The sequence below is a fragment of the Pomacea canaliculata genome, linkage group LG10, assembly GCF_003073045.1.
Source record: "Pomacea canaliculata isolate SZHN2017 linkage group LG10, ASM307304v1, whole genome shotgun sequence".
Taxonomy (NCBI): Eukaryota; Metazoa; Mollusca; class Gastropoda; order Architaenioglossa; family Ampullariidae; genus Pomacea; species Pomacea canaliculata.
Genome location: NC_037599.1, coordinates 13,567,517 through 13,588,871, shown reverse-complemented (window position 1 = coordinate 13,588,871; position 21,355 = coordinate 13,567,517). Strand labels below are relative to the sequence as shown.

The following is a 21,355-nucleotide window of genomic DNA, read 5'->3' as shown; positions in this document are numbered from 1 at the left end:
GTGATAGCCGAGTCTAGGGCTTGTGGCTGAACAACTCCCCATGCCTTTTCCAAAAGACTGGGCATCTAGAAGAAAAATGACTGCAGGAGAAGGTAGAGCTCTAGCTTCCATATGCCAGTGAACCACATACCATCATTGCCCCTCTAAAGAACCTTGAATGCCTGCATACCAGCTGCCCCACTCTCAACCTATTTTTTATTTTAACTACATTAACTTTAAAGACAAAAAAAATGCACTTTCATACAAAGAATTTCAATTTTATTTTCAGACATGGCTGATAATGTTAAAAAATGGCCTAGAAAATGTAACATGATATGATTCTTGAATGCACACTGTACCAAAAAAAAGTCATTTACACATCACAACCAGGAAAAAACCCACTCAGTCTTTCTTTCTTCTAGTGTCTAGAAATGATATGACTTGTCACCTCTAATATTAGGATGTCTACACTTCTAATAACACACAAGCTATCAAGATGTCTACATTTCATCTTAATGCATAGATTTCTTAATGGCAAAGGCACTGTACTTGGTGGACAAAGCATTTGCAATTAAGGCACCAAGCAGTTGGATACATCTCTTGTGTAACATGGACACAGATATATTATTGCCCTTGCTTAAGTACACTAAGGCAAAACCCAAAAAGCTTGTTAAATGTGTAATCCGTAAGGTCTGGCACTGATGTCCAATTGAGTGGCATATTTCCAAGAACAGTTGGTTTTGAACTAATGACCCAGCCTATGTTGCCATGTGCTTTGTAAACTTCCTGATGCTACCATTACCATTCATTCTCAAGGAAATTGCAAGACCATTCTGTCCTGGCCGCCTACAACTTTCCTAAACCCATTGTGGCACCACGCACATGCTGTCAGCAGTGTAGGTTCAGTTAAAGCTTTTTGACACTGTGCCTGAGTGTCACACCAGCAAGTGACATCATCAGTTCTTCACATTTCCCCCCAAAATCACAGAGATCATTGCACATTCCTTGGTTGTTTTCAGTATCACATTTCCATGACTAGCAACACAAGCAAACAGCAACATGTTCACACTTGGAAGCAGTGGGGTCATATAAAAGTGCTACAGCAGAGCTGCATCACTTCAGTCTCGATTTTCTATCCATTACCATCCAGTTTGGCAACAAGAACATAAAATCTGGTGATGCCTTGTACATGTATTTTTAGAATACAATCATGGTTCCATTTCAGTAGAGGTGTGAATGCCCTTATCTAAAGAGCACTATCAAGGTCATAAAGCTTTCACAAAAAGTTGTAAATTCATACAAAATATTACCTAAGATGACCCTTAAAATCTTAACTACTTCATTGAATGAGACAGTTTAATATAAGTGTAGAAAACGAACCCATGTTTCTACAACTCAAGTATGTTTAATCAACATACTGTACTATCAATTCAGTACCTGGCCTTTGAAAAATAAAGACATGAAAGCCAAGTTATTCTGGTAAAAATCGGGATAAAATTCATTTCACTTTTTTGTAAATCTCATTTTATGCAACAAGATCCAAGTGAAAGCTTGCAGGATTTAGACAAATGTAAGTGTCAGGGCTGATGGGGCAGGATATGTTGCCAAAAGGTACAAATGATTCGCTTAGGATTTTACGAAAACCTATCCCCTGCAAGGCAAGGGAGAAAACATTTGTGCACAGCACACTAACAAAGTTATCTTGAGGATAAATGCATTTTCTTTAAAGTGACAAGAAACTTCCTGATGGAAACAGGATTTCTCTCTCTCTAACATTCACCATGTACAGATTCACTCACATCCTCACCATGTACATTTCTATTATACATATTTACCATATACAGATTCTCACACATTCCCCATAAACAGACTCTCACACATTCACCATGTACATATTCTCACATCCTCACCATGAACAGATTCTATTTTACATATTTACCATTTACAGATTCTCCCACATTTTCCATGTACAGATTCTTTGCTTGTTCAGTAAAATACAAACAGACCAATGACAGTTATGAACTATAATACTAACCAGTTGGGGGTCCCCTTATGACTGCAATTTTTATAATTAAACTAATACATTTTATGTATGCCATTTTTTACAGCTAAAAATAAATGCAACAAAATCTATAACAGACACGTTTGTCGGTTGTCTTTTAAAGCCCTGATTAACAGTGTACCCAGTCTTAAAATTTAGACATGAAAAATTAAAATTACTCAAGTGACCAAAGCTGTTATCATGGCACAGAGAACAAGATGCCCCAAGATAAAATGTAAAATAATATACACTTTGTATAAAAGGCACTTTTATAAAATTTTTGACACAACTGGTGCTATCATCATAATTAAACTGAGTATCTTTAAGGCCAAATATTTTTAAGTGTGCATAGCAGTGCATAACCTATTTTTCCCATCCTTAAATTGATGGTAACATTTATCTTTCATCTATGGTTATTTGTGCTCCAGATCGAGAATGTTCTGAATTGACCCTTACTTTTATCTACCAGTGTATGTGCACCATAAAAAATATATTCTGATGAAGATGAGATGAGTGAATGCTGTGAGACAGGTTTGATCATGAACACAGTCCTGACGCCAGCTGGAAGACTGGAACACTTCAGGTCATGTCCTGAGGACACTGCTACATTCAGAATGAGCATTTTCAGCCACAATCACAGAAGAGTGATGAATATTTTCAATCACATGAGCATTTCCATGCCTGGCATTATTAACCTTTTCCATTCTTTGCTGTGTGAATGTCTTAAATGACTGAAAATGTAAAGAATCTGGGGCAAATTGGACAGCTCTGGTATATACAAAAACATTTTGACAATTCAAGTACATCTCGCATTAAGGAGTTATATACTTAAACAGTGCAACAGTGGAATGCTTTGGAGATTTCCTGCTGAAAAGGTCAGAAGCACTTCAAACCACTGCCAGTAGATGGCAACTGGTGCATCCAACCTCTTACACAGGAGGCAAAGGGAGTGAAGAGGTACAGGCAACCTGCCAATTACCTCCTCCCTGCCCACAGTACCTTGTCTCCTCGAGGTTAGGAAATCAACATTGTAAATATTCAGTCGTCCTACAAGGCAGCACTCTGTGAAATATACACCCTTCTTTCATTTATATCTTTTAAATTTGTCCTCTAAGCCAACCTTCAATCTGACAGGTATTGTAATGTATCTTGTAACATTTCTAAAAATTCATTTACAGTATCTTTTTCTCCTGTTACTACATCATCTGCAATATTTAAACAATATTTCTTTCACAAGAAAGTATTAATCAAAAGTGCTTTTAAGTAAGCTTCTATAAGTATTTTTACTGAGTAAAGAAATGTCAAAATATTCTAATATCCAGATGAGAAAATTTACAGTTAATGCTGCCATGAGAAAGTCCATTTTATCACAAGAACTGCCTTGTAACTGGTTTCTTCACCAAAGGGGACCTGCCAAAAGAGGACAGGCCCGCACCTTGCAAGTCATGTAAACATGACACGCATCAAAAAAAAAAAAAAAGTAAAAATTGGTCTCCTCGAAATGAAGGGTCCATGAAAATTTTATCAGAGACAATGTTTTTGATCGTGTCATAAAGGTGATAAGGAGGAAAGTTCAGCAGCGTGTTTGCCAGGTCTAACAGCCTGTTCTAACATAGTCTGAGAACTTGTTCAAATGTAGCACAAGATTGTAGCGTTCTGCATAGACCTCATGGTTTGACATGAAGCATTTTCTACTCAAGAAATACAGGCAAAATCTATTTATGTTTAACTTTGTGCACCTTGGCAAAACACCGTGGGGAGAAATATCCTGCTGTTCTATTTTTTTTATCTCCTTTACAGCAGTCACTTCATCTCCATTCTCACCTTGTCATCATTTCTTGTCTCTTTTCAAACTTCCAACCCTTCTTTTTTTTCAGATTTGTTACGCTCGAAAAGTCCTGCACAATCCCATTGCAGCCACTATTTGTTAGAATACTGTATGAAGAGTGGATGCATAAGCAGGTCTTTGGCAGGTGGACGGAACTCTGACTTCTGTTCCAGACACCGCAGCAATAGGTCCCTGACAGGTGGTGACAAGTTGTCTGGAATGGGTGGTGGATCTACTGACGAGGCTATCTAAAGGAAAGATAAAATAAATATTGTAAACCCCTCCGGTGCCAACCTGTTAGTGAAAACAAAGTAAAGCACAATTTTTGACTCTTCTTTTAATAGCAAAGTTCTGTCAGAATTCTCATCAGTTACCAACATTTATAATCCCCCAAAAGAAAGTATCCAAGTAGTAAAAGCCACCAAAGCAACATCAACTGACAAGCCAAGACATATATTAAAAAGTAAGTTTACTGTTAACTTAAATTTTAAATCTTTACCAAGGATCAATTTAGTATCAATAATAAAAGAATCAGCAAAAGAATAGTTAGCGGTCATCTTCAAGTGAGAACAAAGCGGTTTAACATATATGATTACCCTCATCACCAGCATTACAATGATCGCTATTGCTTACTTCATGTTGCTGACAAGTTGTTGTTACCATAACATGGTCTGTACATCAAAAAATTAAAAATAAACACCAAATCCTGCAATGATATGCAGGAGAGACTAACCTTAAAAATAAGAGCCAGGTGATTGGATATGTCATGTGAGTTCCAAGGTGGCCGGCATGTGCTCATTTCTATCATAACACAGCCAACACTCCACACGTCACAGGCCCGGCCATAACTCTCCCCACGAAGTACCTAGCCACAATGTTCAAGTCACACTTAAGTCTATGCTAAGTCCACACACAGCAATAAATACAAATCTTTCCAAATAAAGAATTGTCATTGTCAGGCTTTCTTGTGCACTCTCTCTCAAATACACACACACATATACACACACATAAGGTCTAAAGATAAAAGGCAAGCAGTTGTACCTCTGGTGCCATGAAGGCGATAGTGCCTAAGAGCTGGCCTTGAAATTCTCCAGCACCAGTACTTTGCGAAGCCAGGCGAGCAGAAGCACCAAAGTCCCCAATTCTTAGAAGCTGTCCCGTGCTGTCCAGCAGCAGGTTGGCACCTGCCAGCATACAAGCATCTGCCATCTGAACATCCCCCCATCCCTCCAATTCATGGATGTTTTATACACTCCACACTTAATTTGCTAGTACAACCATTTAGATTTGCATATACCAAACACTATCCATGCTAACAATGCCACACACACAGTCTTTCAGCTACAAAAAATACTTTTGAGAATAGTCAAAATGCAACTTTTTCACTTTTGTAAGGGATATGGGGAAAACTTTATTTACATCGTAAACTATGACAAATGAACTTGAATAAACAAAAGACATCATTTTGAAAATTTCCCATCTTGTACTCTTTAGACAAGTGGTGAAAAATACCAAGAACTTCCAAGTCCCAAGATTTGCAATTCACGATACATTTGTTTCTTAACAGAGCATATATTACCTTTGAGATCCCTATGGAGAATGTGATTGTCATGAAGGTATGCCAAGCCACGAAGTATCTGACGTGTGTAGTTTATGATGACATGCTCTGTGAATGCTCCATACTGACCCAGAAGATATGACACTGACCCACCTGCAATCAACACAAGGCTAAGTAAAAAACAAGCCAGTTAGTCAAACATCTAAGACACTTTAAAAACAAGATAAAAATCAATTGGATTGCACAAATAAAAAATTAAATAAAAAATAATATTTTTATCTCCAAATAAATAAAGTAAAAACAAAAAGTGTCCCAGGACAACAAACACTGGAGACACCCAAGAAAAACATAAAGATTATACTAAATTACATTTATATAAACAGCAAATACAGTGATACCTCGGTTCTCGAACGCCTTGACTTTCGACCAAATCGGTATTCGACCAGGAAATTCGAGAAAATTTTGTCTTGGAATCCGAACAAATATTTGGAACTCGAACATCCGAACGTCCGAGATGAGCCGAGTTGAGCCGAATGGCGTTCATTGGGCCAGCGCGCCTTGCTTGCGTCATCAGTGTGAGTGCAGAGAGAGAGAGTCACGTTTTTGTGGAGAGAGTCATGAAATGTGTGCAAAATGGGAAGAAATCGCAAATTTTGTTGAATAACATCACCCTGATAAAGTGGTAGCAAATAGAGCAGTTAACATTTTTAATGACAATGTTATGTCCACTTTCCGCAAAATTTTGCAAAGGAGAAAAAAACAGCAAACAATTGACAAATTCTTCCGTAAAGAAATCAGACAAGCAACTGCAGAGCAAGATTCTGATTCTCCTCAGCAAAAGATACAGAGAACAGAAACACCCGAAGAGCAGTTACCCTCTGTTTTTATTGAAGAGGACTCCCCTTCAAAACAATAACCATCCCCCTTCCCTCCTCCCTCCACATTCATTCCCTCCTGCCATAAAGTTTGGTACAGGTACAGTAAATGAAACACAATTTACTGTACTGTACTGTACATTTTTTTGTTTGTTTGTTATTTTTTTTTTATAATAAATACACTTTTATTTCTTATTTCTTGTTGAGACTCATGTTTTTCTACATATTATATACAAATTAGGCCAGTAAATAGGCATTTTCTGGGGCTTGGAACGGATTAATCCAGTTTCCATTATTGCCTATGGGTTTCATTGCTTCGGTTCTCGAACAATTTGGTTCTCGACCGTCCTCCCGGAACGAATTATGTTCGAGAACCGAGGTATCACTGTACAAATTTAACAATCTAGTTTCATAAAATTAAAACATGTCAAAAGACTAAAGTAAAATCAAAGTATCAAGATGACCAGTTATTTGTAACCTCTTTTAAAAGTTGCTAATCCTATGGCTGAACATACTCCTCCTTCAAATGCATGTAGCACAATGGTTACAAGTGCATGGTACCACACTTAATTCCATCCCCTACTTCTACAATTGATAAATTCTGTATATGGAGTCTGTGACTATCATAATCTCTGTAAATCTATTTGAAAATGCCATCAAGAAATAGCCTTCCCACCTGGCATCCACTCCACAAACATGTTGAAGTGACAGCCCTGCTTGGTAGCACCCAGAATTCTCACCACATTAGGATGGCTCAGTCGAGACATCATGTGAATCTCTGTTGTAATAGCTTCAATCACGGACTCTTGCTCAACAGGAGAATTGCGACAAAAGGAAATCTGAAAAATCAGGTTTCCATCTTTTATCAGCAACAATGAGAAAACAAGTGGTAATGAGGATCAACACTAACTCAAGATGAACAATATATGTTATATGAACAGCATCTGCCCATAGGTTCTTATGTTAATGAGTGGTTGTTTAGCAGGCCTCATTATGTCACAGTGAGTGGTTATTTGGCAGACCCCTAGAGTTTGCACCACTTATGTAAGATAATCAACTCTTGCAACTAAAGAAATGAGCATGTGTTTGTTCAGGTCAATACAAATCATTCCAACAAAATAAGTGCAAAGGTGTTAAAACAAATCTCTGCTATGCATGTTCATCTGCAAATTATGGAAATGGCTGCTAAACCATGACACATAAAACCTGCTATTGCTATTTATTTTATCTCCTTTCTATTTCAAGTTCTCTTTATAGAGAAAAAAAATCCAACCAAATAAAGAAATGTGACCACATTAAATTCAGAGAACATCTACCCTTGGTTTATCCTAACACTTGAAAGGTTAAAAAAAACAAACAAACAAACACATAATTTAATGGGCTATTCCAAGGTAGATAATCATGTACAGAACCTGGGAGGCTACACTTACCTGTTTGACAGCCATAATTACACCTGTACGAGCATCACGTGCCTGATAACATGTGCTGAAGGCACCTGTGCCCAGCAAAGGCCCCTTCACCCAGTGAAAACCCTCCATATACGTCTGACTGTTTCGAGTAGACATATCTCCACTTCCATTGTTGGCCTCCTGTGTCGGACACACATTACAATATGCTACATCTCAGCCTGAAACTTTCTTTAATACAAAAATAAAATGCTAGGACATCAATGACAAACACTGCAATGATCACATAAAATAACACTTTATCAAAGAGGACAATTCAGGGCAGCTGAGTATATGAAAGAACAAAACAACACATCCATATCTGCCAAACAGACTCGTACATTCATGGTTCAGACAACTGCATTCATTTGCACACAGTAACATTGAGAAATCACATGGCCGAAACAGAAAAGAAAGCTGAAGAAATTGATGGGAGACAGAGAAAGACTTCTGGAGAAGGAAGAGGTGCTGTTAAGCCTTCTCCATGACAGCTTGAGTGTTGAGTGAAGTTTTCTATCAAAGATGATGTCCAGGTATTTAAAAGCAGGGACACTTTCCACCTCCCTGTCATGGAGGATATAGGACCTGAAGGAGAATTCTCTGATGGAAATCAAAGACAATCTCTTAAGTCATACTCATGTTAAGTTCTAAGAAATTGTCATTGCACCAGGTAATAAATTCATCCAAAACTACACCATGGGTATCTACTGGCCCTCTAAGAAGACAAAGCAGTGCAGTGTCATCAAAGAATTTGACGAGATATTGACCCTCATGGTTACTGCAACAAGCTTTACCCAGTAGGGAAAAAAATTTGCACCTAACTAGACTTAAGTTTTCCATTTTTGAAAGGGAGAGAGTTCCATTAATGTGCTGCACAATAACTAAAAATCCTGTGGCCATATCTTATTGTTTTGGTGACAGGAAGATCATCAGACAAGGAGCGGAGTTGTCTAGCTGGGATGTAAGGGAAGAGCAGTTCAGAGAAGTAATCAGGGCAGGTGCCAGCAAAGAGATTAAAGCAGCACAGACAGTTTGTACTGGATGCCAGAATGGATGGGAAGCCAGTGCAGAAAACAAAGAATAGGGGTGGCGTGGTCCTGTTTCCCAGCTCTAAGCACCAGACATGCAGCAGAGTTCTGTACTTTCTGGAGTTTGTGAAAAAGGTATTCAGGGCAGCAAGCATGCAAGGAGTTGCAGTAATCAAGTCTGGATTAAAAAAACGCACAGACAAGAGTGTTGGTAGCGCGCATAAGCAGAATATGACAAATGGTGCTGATCTTGTGTAGCTCATAACAGGCAGACTGACAGACAGATGTAACTTGTCTGTCCTAATAGGCAGAATGACAGGCAGCTGTAAATTGTTTATAATAGTAGGCAGACTGACAGACAGCTGTAGATTGTTTAGCAAGAGTCATGTCTGCAGTGACAATGAATCCCAGATTCCTGATGGAGGACGCAAAGGTGATGCTGGCTTCGCACACTTTGAAGTGACTTGAACAAACGAGTGAAGTTGGATTTCTTCTTCTCAAACATAGGAGGGCTTCCGTTTTATCATCATTGAGTTTAAGTTTGTTTGACACCATCCAGTCTTTGACTTCATTAATACAGACTTCTATGGTGTTGGTAGCAGAGTGAGACTCAGCCAGTGGAGTGGAGCAGAACAGCTGCGTATCATCAGGATATGATTGAGGAGAAATGTTGTGAGACTGGATGCAAGATGAAAGTGGCTTCATATACAGAGTAAACAGAACTGGGCCGAGTATAGAGCCCTTTAACTGAAGGGTAGGGGTAGGACAGGTGTATAAGCAGAGAGAAGGCAAAAATCTGGTGGATCATAAGAATCACCACCCATTCTAGAACATGCTGTACATCATGAACTAAAATAGTTCACTCCTGTAATATCTGTCTACTAGGAAGTACAACAAATTAAATTAAACCAAAGAAATCACAGTAAAAATTCAAGTTCAAAGCTAGCAAACCCTCTCCAACTTCTAACCTCAAAAACTAACACAGCTGCACTACTCCTTACCCTCATCCAACACCCCAACCTCAACCAGAAAGCTAAAACTGACCATTGTTCAAGTTATGTATAACTAAACATGAACACACACACAGTTATCTTTACTGACAAAACATCATGAATGGGCAAGAACAAAAGGAAAAGAACTCACATCAGGTTGTATGCGAATGGTGATCACTTCCTCTCTGGCTGTGGGGGTCAGGCCAGGTACTATAGGAATTGGAGTCTGTTGTTCTGAGACTTCCATGGCCAGAGCCAGAGCTTCAGCCTCTTCTTTCTCCACTTCCTCTTTGCACGTGCAGTCAGCATGCTGGCTTCCACCTGATCACATTAGCACAACATAAACTGATGGGATACCAAGTCTGTAGTCTGTTGCAGAAGATGGGTGCTGCCAAGCAAACTAAATCCAATGAAAGCACATGATAAGTGGCATTGAGACTGCATCTCATCATGTCCCCTATACAAATGGTCACAGTTAGGGGAAAGAATCTCATCAGCTGAACATTATATACTAAAGTTCTATTTCCCTACTGCTGTTAAGTCAAGCACATCCTTCGCAGAACTTTTCTTGAATAGGACAAGTAATCTGAAGTATAAATCACATAAAAGAATTCTTAATCAAGTTAAGAAAATTTAGCCAAGGCAGTCTAAAAATGGTAAATAAATTGGCATCGATGGTCTACAATATAAAACAGTTCTGGTAAGCAGTTTTGTGTATTAAACTAGATATGAAAGCGGACATTTTGTGATTATTTGTTATCACCATCAGTAGGATATTTTTTTATACATAATTAACACATGACACTGAGGACAAAGGTCATGATAATATTTGCAAATAGGCACACTGCTGTGTACATTTTTTTGTGCCACTTATAGATAAGACCTCCAGTATTATTCCTATGGAGATAGAGAAGGAGGCTAAAGACCCAATGATTTTAACTGACAATCTAGAAACACCCAAGAATTTTAACTGGGAATATGAAAACCCCATGCATTTTATAAACGGGAAGCCATCATAAAGCAAGTCACTCACCACTGAGTGTGTGACTAGGTGAGCTCTTTGGAGATTCAGCGACTTCTGACTTGAAAGAGACAGGCTTTTCGTTGTTGGAGGTTGATGAAGCACTGAAATCTAAAAAGTCATCACTGCTCATAGACTCTTGCTCTGCAGTGTGGAACCTGTTTCGATAACTCTGTGGAGAGTTGTGCACACCTGCAAACCCAGAGGTCTGCGATGCTGCATCATCATAAAGACTGGTATCATGCTGGTGACAAGGACAACAGCACTTCTTCAATGAAAATGACTTCTTCTCTTCAGCAATAAGTACATCTGGGGGAGGGGATTTTATTTCACCTTCATCCACAAACATCGTCATTTCACCCATCTTTAAGGAAACTGAGGAATCAAGGTAAGTTCTTCGCAATGTCTCATTGCCACACTCTTCTTGTCTGTCTCTCCTTTCAACAGCTGTGTACTGGCCAGATGACACAAGTATACTGTTTACTTTAATGGTGGGTGTGAAACATGCAAGGGTACGAGGTGGGGTGAGAGGGCGTGGAGGTGAAGCACAAGGGAGGTTGGTGGGGGGTTTGAAAGTGCTGCTTACGTTTTCTTTGATAGATGCCTCAACTACAGCATTATCAGTCTTTCCCTCCCTACCAAATGTTGACAAATCTGTTTCCCCCTGAGGAGAGGGAGCTGCCCTAGACACAGAGCATTCACGGAAACTTCTCCTAGCTGAATGACGCCGAAGTTTGCGATGAGTTTTTTGTTGGGGGATGATGGGAGATGTAACTGGGCAAGAATTTTGTTTGCTGCCGTCACCAGCTTCTTCCAATACCACAGTACTGGGGGAATGGCACCGAGGGCTTGATAAAGGTGAATCTACTGGCGTAGATGAAGTTGACTCAAATTTAGTGCCATGAACAAGTTTCTCTGACCCATGCTGCAACTCATGAACGATCTTTTCTGACAGTTGGAAGTCTGCCACAATTCGACGAAGTTTTCGCTTTAAAGAAAGAATAGAGGATGATGATATGTTGTTTAAGAGTTCCTCGAGCTGATCGATCACCTGCTCCAGGTGAGCTCCAAGCTTGGCACTAAGGAGAAAAACTCGACGTGACATCCGTGCAATGCGCATGTGAGAACTGCACACTGCTTTTACAGCAAAATGTGCTACGGACATCAGTCGTGCATAATTGGCCTGATGCGGTGGATCCTGCGATGGTTTGTTTTCGCTTGCAGCACCAGCCTCTTCTGGTGGCTCATCTTTTTCAACTGCTGCGCCAGCTCCATCAGGAAGTATACGATGAGGCAGAAAATCGTTGGGGAACTCTTCAATTAGTTTGTCAATGATGTAAAGACGCCCCAGAAGCCACTGCCACTGCACGCTGTCTATATTGTAATCCTCTGTAGCACACTTCACAACAAAGTCTAGGCCATGTAAGCCATCTGTTCCTGGAAAATGTCATTATCAGAAATGAGGGAAAAAAAAATAAACAGAAAATTAACACTTAAGTACAGCAATTGCACAGAAATTCACAAACTTGTCAAAATATTATTCACAACTCAGATAAAGTAGCATCAAAGAGAGCAAAACCAAATTCCTGTAATCAAGGGTAAGATCTTTCTGTTTTATTATGCATAATGAATGTCATTTAAGTTTAAATTTTTCTTTCTTTATCTTTTTTAAAAAAACTGTATCAAATTTTTTACAGCAGAGTACACCAAATGGAAAAGAAACAGTGATATTAAATAACACATTAACAGGAATGCTTTACGTTATACATAGATGACAGAAAACATTTCTTCAGTAGCACATTGTAATTCATAGTTCAGGCAGTCAAAAGATGAAAATGATGCAGCAAGGTAAAAGTAGAATAGTAATTTTGTCTTATTGACGCTTATGACAGAGACGTGAAAACAGAAAGAATGTGTGGCCTTCAAAATATTCCACAAAATGATTCACCAAAACAATGCATTTTAACAAAATTCCCCAAAACAATGCAGTCAACAAAATAATTTACCAAAACAATACATTTCACAAAACAATAAGAGAAGACTTCTAATGAATTTAAGTATTATTATGAAGTGCAACCCCCTAAAAAGTTACTAACCAGGATTGACAATCTCTCGTCCAACAGCTAGTTCTCCATTTTGGCCTTTAGCAAGCTCCACCAGTGTTGAAAGTGACAGCTGACTTGTGCGTCTGCATGAGAATTACACTTTGTTCAATTTTTATACGCAGCCTTATGTACTTGGTGAAGTAATTAAATGCATAAAAGAAACAAGTATGATGATAGCATGAACATTTAAGACTTGTACTATAGGATATTAGCAAGCAGTCTGACATGTTCACATACCTGTTGCCATCCGTGCATTTCAGGAAGATAGCATCAACAATTGGTTTCAACAGCTTTTGAAGACGTTCTCTCTGGTGCTCATCTCGACACGGTGTATACCCCAACATTGTTCGCATGGATCGCTGTTTTAAACACCAAAAACAGTCAAAGTACCTATTCAAAATTTATTTACTTTTTCCAAAGCACCTGAATGGAGCAACACTGGACAGAACCTGGCTTGGCAATAGCAGCATTCTTATTCTTTCCTAACTTCAGATTTAATAGAATACTTATTCTTTATGCAGCAAAAACAGTACCAGCAGCACAATCTCGTTTACTCTTACCTGCAGAAATGAGGGAAAAAAAATAAAGAAACAGAAAATTAACATTAAAATACAGCAATTGCACAGAAACTCATAAACTTGCCAACATATTATTCACTAGCACCAACTAGAATGGGCTAAACTGTATGTACACAATCTCAAAAAATTTTTTCATCATTAAAAATGAGTGAAAAACTGCAATTATTATTATTAAGCCTAAAAAAGGTATAAAGATTAAGCGCCCTGGCATTTATAACTCACCAAGCTGGCAACAAAAACTCTGTATACAGGATCAGCACACATGTGGGCCAGAATGTGGGATGTTGTTTCGAGCATGTTTTGTGTTGCAGCTGTACGGGTAGAAGACACAATAGCACCAGAACGTCCTTCTCCAGCACTGCGCAGTAATGTGCCCACAAGCTCTTTGCCCAGATGCTTTAGGCCCGTCTCTCGAATGGACCAATTACGTGAGAAAAGACAGTTCACAAGGTCCTCTCCTAAAGCCTGACATGGCCCACTCAGTTAATAAAATGTTTGCTGATAATGACAATCATAACAACTGAAGATTTCTTAGCACTTCTGTCTGGTATTTTTAAAAAAGAAATCATCTTTGTTGTTAATTATAATTGACATGACTAAGCATTAAAAATATAGTTCATGACAATATACAGATTTTGTGACTTTTCATAAATGCACATTTTATGCACACCCACAAATGACAGCACTGATGTAACCAGTGACAAATGCGCTATGGCTTTGTTTATTTTACAGTTTATATATATATATGTATATAAATATCAACTATTTGATGGTAATGTACCTCTTTCCATGGTGCAGCAACAGCCTCAAACTCTTGTGGCACTGGCTCAGCATGTGGCAGCTGACTGTCTGACTCAACTCGCGTTGCCTGTGGCGATGAAGAACGTGTGCTAGTGGGGGCTTCCAGCAGATCATTGTTCTCTCCCTGGTTACTGCTGCTAGCAGAATTGAAACAAATGCATGATTTTCTTTTTTGCACAGCATCTCAGAGTGAGACAGCCAGTGGAGTGGAGCAGTACAGCTGCGTATAATCGGGATATGATTGATGAGAAACATTGTGAGACTGGATGCAAGATGAAAGTGGCTTCATATACAGAATAAACAGAACTGGGCCGAGTACTAAGCCTTGAGGGACGCCACAAGAAAGTGGGGCAGGGAGAGATGTTTGAGGGACAAGCAAAGAAATTACAGACACCAAAAGAAAAACAGTATAAGGGGCAAACCAACTTCTCTTATCACAGACATGATAATAGAAATCAAGAATTAGTAGGTAGGGAAACAATAAACATTAGTGATAAAAACTATAACTTAAAAAAAAACTAGAAGGAAAAATAATTACATCTTAATTTCAGTTGTGTTAGTTGTCCACTGGGCACGGCAAAGAGGGCAGTTCAATGGATCATTTTGACGGCGGCACTCCTCAAACCCTGAAAGTGTTAATATTTTCATTGTGAATGCTCCCAGCCAATAAGCAAGCTCATTGTATTTGACATTCAAAAAAATTCTCTCTCATGTGCACACACACATACACACACAAATCAGCTACAAAAGATGGATTAAGACAAATACAGCAATAAATTTCAAAGAAAGAGTCTACCTTGTAGTAATACATAGTGTATATAGTGTATATATATGTATTCTATGTTGATAATATATGTGTGCATTCACACCCACAAGCCTCATTGCTTACAAATAGCTATGCAGTGGTGATGCAGGCGGTTGTTGCAGCCTTTCTCACATTTGATGAGACTCTCTCCCTCAAGCATCTCTAGCAGGCAGATAGGACAAATGTCCTCCTCTTCTTTTGTGCTACTGATTTGGGTAAAGCATATGAACAATCTTAAACTTGTATTAATGATCTACAAGAGAGTAAAGCATTTTGCAGATTAGTGGCTTGAACTCAGTACAGCATACTACTTCTTAAAATCTAAGTGAATAACACTCATCTGCTCTAGACAAGCAAGCCTACACTCTAATGCACAGAAAGATGGGAAAAACCACGGTGTCATTAATGTCCTTGGGTACACCTACTTAACATACTGTCCTAGTTCTTCCAATATGACAACAAATGCTAATCAATGAATGTTTCTGATGACATGTCCTCGCCTCTTTCTGTCCATAGCAATGTTTGTAGCCTTATTTCTTTAAAAATACTGAAAGGGGTTATTCTTCCAGACTTTAAGAAATACTATCCTGTACTAATAAGCTCAGTCCATTCATTTGAATAAAAAGTTTTTGCATTCTTGGACAACTTTTCTTTTATTGATTTTACTGAAAATAGCATTTTATTTTAAAAAATCACTATAAATGAACATGGCATAAATGCTAATAATGTAAAAATTAAATGTAAAACCTGCACAAATAGTGAATTTATCCATATTGTGAGTAAATTGCTTTTAGATCAAGACAAATAGTCTCACCCTGCATCATTCTCGGATGGATTGCTGTTTCCTCCCATCAGAGACACAGCTTGTTCTGTACCCTCTTCAGGTGTATGAATTTCTTTTGGTTTTTCTTGCCGTCGCTGGGTAAGGCGCGAGCTTCGTTTATCATGGTAAATCCGAAAGAGGTTCTCCACCTATTTCCAAATGTACACAGAATTATAAATAAGGCACCTCAAACATTATGTGTTGTATTCAACAACAGGTCCACATAATGATTATTGCCCTTCCAAGAATCTTGTAATAAACTGTGTCTGGCATATTACATTATGATTATAAGTAGAAGGCCATGTAAATTGGAGGGATGGGAGTGGAGGTAAGAGTTTAAACTGCTAGTCACACTTATTCTACAGTTATATTTGTTTGCAATACTGTCTGTCCTGCTAACCATCATGTAACAACTCCATCTTACATAGTTTATAGTGTATACATCCCTTCATACTTTCATTGATTTACATTCTGCTCTTGTATCTCATCTTTATGTCGTTCAGTGTGCCTATACGTACCTCACTGTCCATTATCTTTCACTTGTCATGACTTGTCTGCACAAAAAGTGTGATCTATCTTGGTCATAATGCTGCACGTTTTAAGTTCTTCTTCTTATTATTATTTACTGACCTCATAGTTTTTCAAGGTTTTGCTGGACAGGCAGGGATCACTCTCTCCAACTTGAAAGACACGAAGCATGACAAAGAGGACATGAACACAATGGGGTCCCCGGCCACAGCTGCATGTCTGAAAATGAGTGGTGAATCTTATCTAACGTCCAAAATCACAATCAATCTATTCTATCTTAGTAACCCACCACATCTCCGAAATGCCAATTTACAATACTGTATGCTTTGCTGATTCTTTTATGTAAATAACACAGAATGTGGTGTATGCTTGTGTAGTCTATAAAGGGGTGAATTTGGGGTAAGGGAGGAGTATCCCTTATGAAGATCAATGCTGTATAATCTTAACCAAGCCTGCATGAGTACTCTTTTTGTGTATCAAACGCTTGTAGCATGTTTGGTTCATGTGTCTTGTACTGAAGCCTCTTTATTTTAATTTTTATATTACCTGTATGTGTTACTAGTGGCTTCAAATGGGTTCAACAAATTCTGCCAAACATTTTGACATCACTGACATTAACACTAGGATTTACAGAAGTCTATAAAGTTGAAATATAAAGCTAGTGAGGCCTGGATTTGCAGAATACAGAAATAGACAATTTTCTGTTCAACTTTAAAACATGTTAATACAACCATGTTAACAGTATTTTCCACTATGCCAACATGTACATGGCATACTACAGCAATACAACATCAAAATGTGCTCTATCACTTTAAATATAATATTTTTAAGACTGCCCCAGGTTAGGTTAACATGTTTCATGCATTATCCAATTAACTGGTGGCTGCACTAACCTGTGGTCCGATGATGACACGAAATTTGTGGTCTGGAGAATCCCCACCTATAAGGAAGGAGTTAGGCCCTGTCTGCTGCAGCAGATAAAGACGAGCACGCTGTACTCGCTCAATTCGTTTTTGAGTTAGATAAGTGGATGAAACATCTGTCAGAGAGCCCTGTGATGGTGTTTTCCGACCGGTATAAGTGTTGGCTGATTGACTGCGAAACTAAAAAATTCACAAAATATAAACAGAAATGCATGAAATGGCATAATGATAGTCAAATGATGGTGCTTAGTGTGCTGTTTCAGTAATGAAAGGCAAACATTTCACAAAAATGAAAAAATTTAAAGAAAAACTAATGCATTTATTTTATGCTGATATATGTCAATTTCTGACAAAAGACCTTTTAATCTCATTGCTAAAAATATTCACACAGATAAGCAAGATCACTGATAAATATCAATAGATGGCACATGGTTTTTTAAAAAAGAAAACCATGTTATCAAAAAAACAATTGCAGAAAGACTGTTGTTTCCCATTTTAAAAGTCATAAACGCACAATTTTTCTTTAAAAAAAAAACTCAAAATAAAGTCACACACAAATCAACTGCATAAAAAGCGTACAGCAAGCAATGAAAATTTCTACTTAAAAAATTCACTTACACCCTCATGAACTTCAAGCTGTCCATTTTGGAGAATCAGATTAAAAACTCAAATTATGAAGAAAGGCAAATAAAACAGTTCTTCGCATGCTTATTTTTCCCATTTGCTCTAAAAGCATGTCATATAACTTACTGAATTTGATGGTGATATTTTCTTCCTTGAAGACTGTGTAATTCCACTATTGACAACTTGGCGTGTGAATGCAGATTCCGTCTCTGACAGATGTTTACTTCGGCGCCTCATCAGGTTACTAATAGGTATCTGCATTTGGGCAAAATATACTGTACACAACATGAATTTTTTTACAATCGTCTAAATCCGATAACTACAAACTTCAAGTATAGATGTCTGGTATCCATTAAAGATCAAAACATCCTGCTAGTGAGTCTTCGGCTAAAACTTCATAAATTACTCCTGTTCTCATATGCTGATAAAAATGCACATCAACAAAATTCTTCTTTATTATTATGGCTGAACTAGTTACAAAGCAGTTAAACTCTTCTGACACACTTTGCATTTCTCTAAATTATTTTTAAATGTAAAATATAAACATACAAATTTTATTACCACTTTGGATACACAATGTTTTCAGTAAAAATTACATTCTGTGTGACAGCATTAGATAAACTGATAAGATGATATTAGCTAAAATTAAAGAAGATGCATACCTGTGATGCTCCAGAACTAGACACTTTCCCAGTCTGTAACATATAAACCAAACTTTATCTTATTTTATGAACAGCAGGTAGCATATAATTTAGATTATATTGAAGATAGCAGTTTAATAAAAAAAAAAATTCAAGAATCCTCAATAAATCTCTTTTAATGCAACATGCAAAAAGACAAGTTGATAACAGTAGTCACTTTTGTGAAAAAGTAGAAACTCTGACAATATCATTCAGGTGCTTTGAATTCCTATGGTATCTTCAACTGCTTAAAAATCTGAATATACAACAGTAATCAAATACAATGTTTTCATTACTTTGCCAGTTTAAATGTTTGCCTTTGCTCTAATGTTTAAGGGTAAGGTATCTCTCAACTACCAAACTGACCTGATGGTCCTTTTTCTTTTCCAGGTATTCTTTCTTCCATGGTGGAATTTCTGGGTTGGTCTTATTTGAGCGTGCAGCATTGTCAGCTAAGTCTTCCTCTGACACCACTGATAGTTTCCTATGCATACAACCAAAAAGCAAGATTCGCATTGATCACATAATACCTGTAAGAAGTTTTTTTTTTTTTGCAAAATGATCTCTTCCCACAATGCATATACATGACCCCCTTCACACACACACATAGATATATAAAATTATATATACACACAAATGCAAATGCACACACAACACATATTAACCTATATTTTAAATTAAAACCTTAGAAAGCATATATAGAAAATAAACTGAGGTTAAACATCTATTATATATTGAATTAGTAAATCCAGTCAACATTAAATAGAGAAGCTTGCTCATAACTGAAGTATGCTTATAACAAATGTGCTTATAAATGGTATGCACTATATGTTCACAGTGATTTTAAGTCTTGAAAATAAAGTGAATTGCCATATCTTGAGAGCATTTACAACACTTCCTTCATTTTAGCCTTCATTTACTAAAACGATAAAAAGTAGCTTCCTTTTGTTTTCGCTGGTACTCACCATATACAACACATCTGTAGTGAAATGTTTTCCACTTCCCATAACTAAAGGTTGTTGGAGAGATTACCTTCATTTAGGGAGATCTCAATAACTATATCATGATTTGATAAGTTATAACCCAGACTTTAGGTGATGTCTGGCGGTGTAAAAATAGTGCACTGTTTATCGGTTCCAAACTCATTAATTACTGAATAGGTCTATTAAAAATGCCATTTATAATTTTTCAAAAATGGCAGCAAATTGAGTATGAGTGTGAACGGATCTCGAAATGTATTTTTGTTGGATTATTGCGCCTATAAAACGCCTTTTAATAGATGATTTTAAGTCTTAAAGGCAAAGTTCCTAAGGGGAACCAACAAAATAAAATTGTGTAAAATGTTTTATTCTGTCATATGTATGATCAATATACTTATTTAAGAACAACAGTCTTACAAGACATCAGAGCGACTACAGCAAACTCTCTGAAGCCTATCCAACAAGAATTTCACAAAGCACTGAAACCACAATAAAGTCTCTGCAGCAAGAAAACCAGCTGCTATACTTCTACCAAACAGATCATTCAATGTTTTCAGAACTAAATATTTGTTGGTAAATAACTTAATCTATAAGCTTTATCACGAAAAATTAGTACATGCAGTCCTAAACATTTTCTACAATTAAAAAAAAAAAATCACTGATGATTCCAATCATCTGCAATCATCAGTACAATGAGTTTAATTTAACTTCAGCTGTTATAATAAAATAAATATAAGATTTAATAAAAGCTTTGCAATGATCCTTGAGATAATATCAGCTTGCTGATCAAAAAGAAAAGTCCCCCCACCCACCCAAATAATAACTATTAAGATATATAAAGACTTTCAATTAATTTCTTTGTACAACATTAAGAAACAAAACTCTTATTAAAAAAACCTATGTCTTACCAGCACTAAACCTAAACTAAACACTGCGAATGCTCTATAAACACAGCGCGTTATCCTGGGTGTGTCTGCTCTATCATGAATACTACAAGTTAACGCGCATCGCCAATGGTGATCACTGTTGTTTTTATGTATGCTGACCCACTAACTCTACCCGTTTTACAAATGGCGCGAAATCAAGTTTTCAGATAATGTAATAATGAACAGGCAAGATTCACTCTTTGAATTATCTTCCAAAAAGCATGTCAACGTGAATGGTTTAAGATTTAGATAATGGTCAAAGTTGGAAACGTACCTATCGGACACGCAGTCTCTTGCAGACTCAGTTATGTCAGAGGCGATGTCGCTGTTTTCAAACTTCGGAGCTTTTACGTGCCTTAAGTTCTGTCTCCATTTGTGAGGACCTTGAAAGTTTTCAGTTTCTTCGCCTTCTCCGTGTTGGGCGCCAGCAGCGCCATTTACGCTTTCTTCTGGAGAACCTGGGTATTCATTCTCAGAACTTTCGGCGGGGGAAGCCATTTTGATGCCAGGCTTTAAGCCTACGAGAACATCCCTTTGTCTGACACAAAGAAGGCGAGCTGGACATTCGGTTGGTCGGTGCTCTTTCCACGAAAAGAAGAGATCAATTATGCATAATCAAATCCCTCCTCTTGCACCCTGTTTTTGTGTTATCGATTTTTGTTTGATGGAGTTTCCAGCTTCCGGTCGGAAGGCACCCTTGTTCTGCTGCTAGTGGAAAGGGAATGTTATGACAGCCTCGCTTTCGACACTACTATCTTTGGAAGAACGTACCTTCGGGTATCAAATTCAGCCTCCCCTCGCCCGCTCGCAGCGCT

At 37.8% G+C, this 21,355-nt stretch overlaps 1 protein-coding gene across 2 annotated transcripts; it reads right to left on the bottom strand.

Annotated features, from left to right (window-relative positions):
- Positions 1-241: 241 nt before the first annotated feature.
- LOC112573155 (mitogen-activated protein kinase kinase kinase 1-like) lies at positions 242-21,282 on the bottom strand. Of its 2 annotated transcripts, none has more exons than XM_025253255.1 (21): positions 20,815-21,282; positions 19,001-19,118; positions 18,617-18,649; positions 18,081-18,209; positions 17,301-17,510; positions 16,510-16,626; positions 15,871-16,028; positions 15,141-15,262; positions 14,790-14,877; positions 14,232-14,388; positions 13,673-13,915; positions 13,110-13,231; positions 12,864-12,955; positions 10,780-12,204; positions 9,898-10,067; positions 7,712-7,870; positions 6,958-7,120; positions 5,428-5,559; positions 4,890-5,032; positions 4,582-4,713; positions 242-4,096 (listed from the first exon to the last, which is right to left on the bottom strand). In XM_025253255.1, the coding sequence occupies exons 1-21, from the start codon at positions 21,036-21,038 to the stop codon at positions 3,941-3,943; spliced, it is 4,293 nt and encodes a 1,430-aa protein (XP_025109040.1). In that variant the 5' UTR covers positions 21,039-21,282; the 3' UTR covers positions 242-3,940. The 2 variants fall into 2 exon arrangements, with proteins under 2 accessions (XP_025109040.1, XP_025109041.1); XM_025253256.1 differs by having other exon boundaries at positions 14,232-14,385.
- Positions 21,283-21,355: the final 73 nt, after the last annotated feature.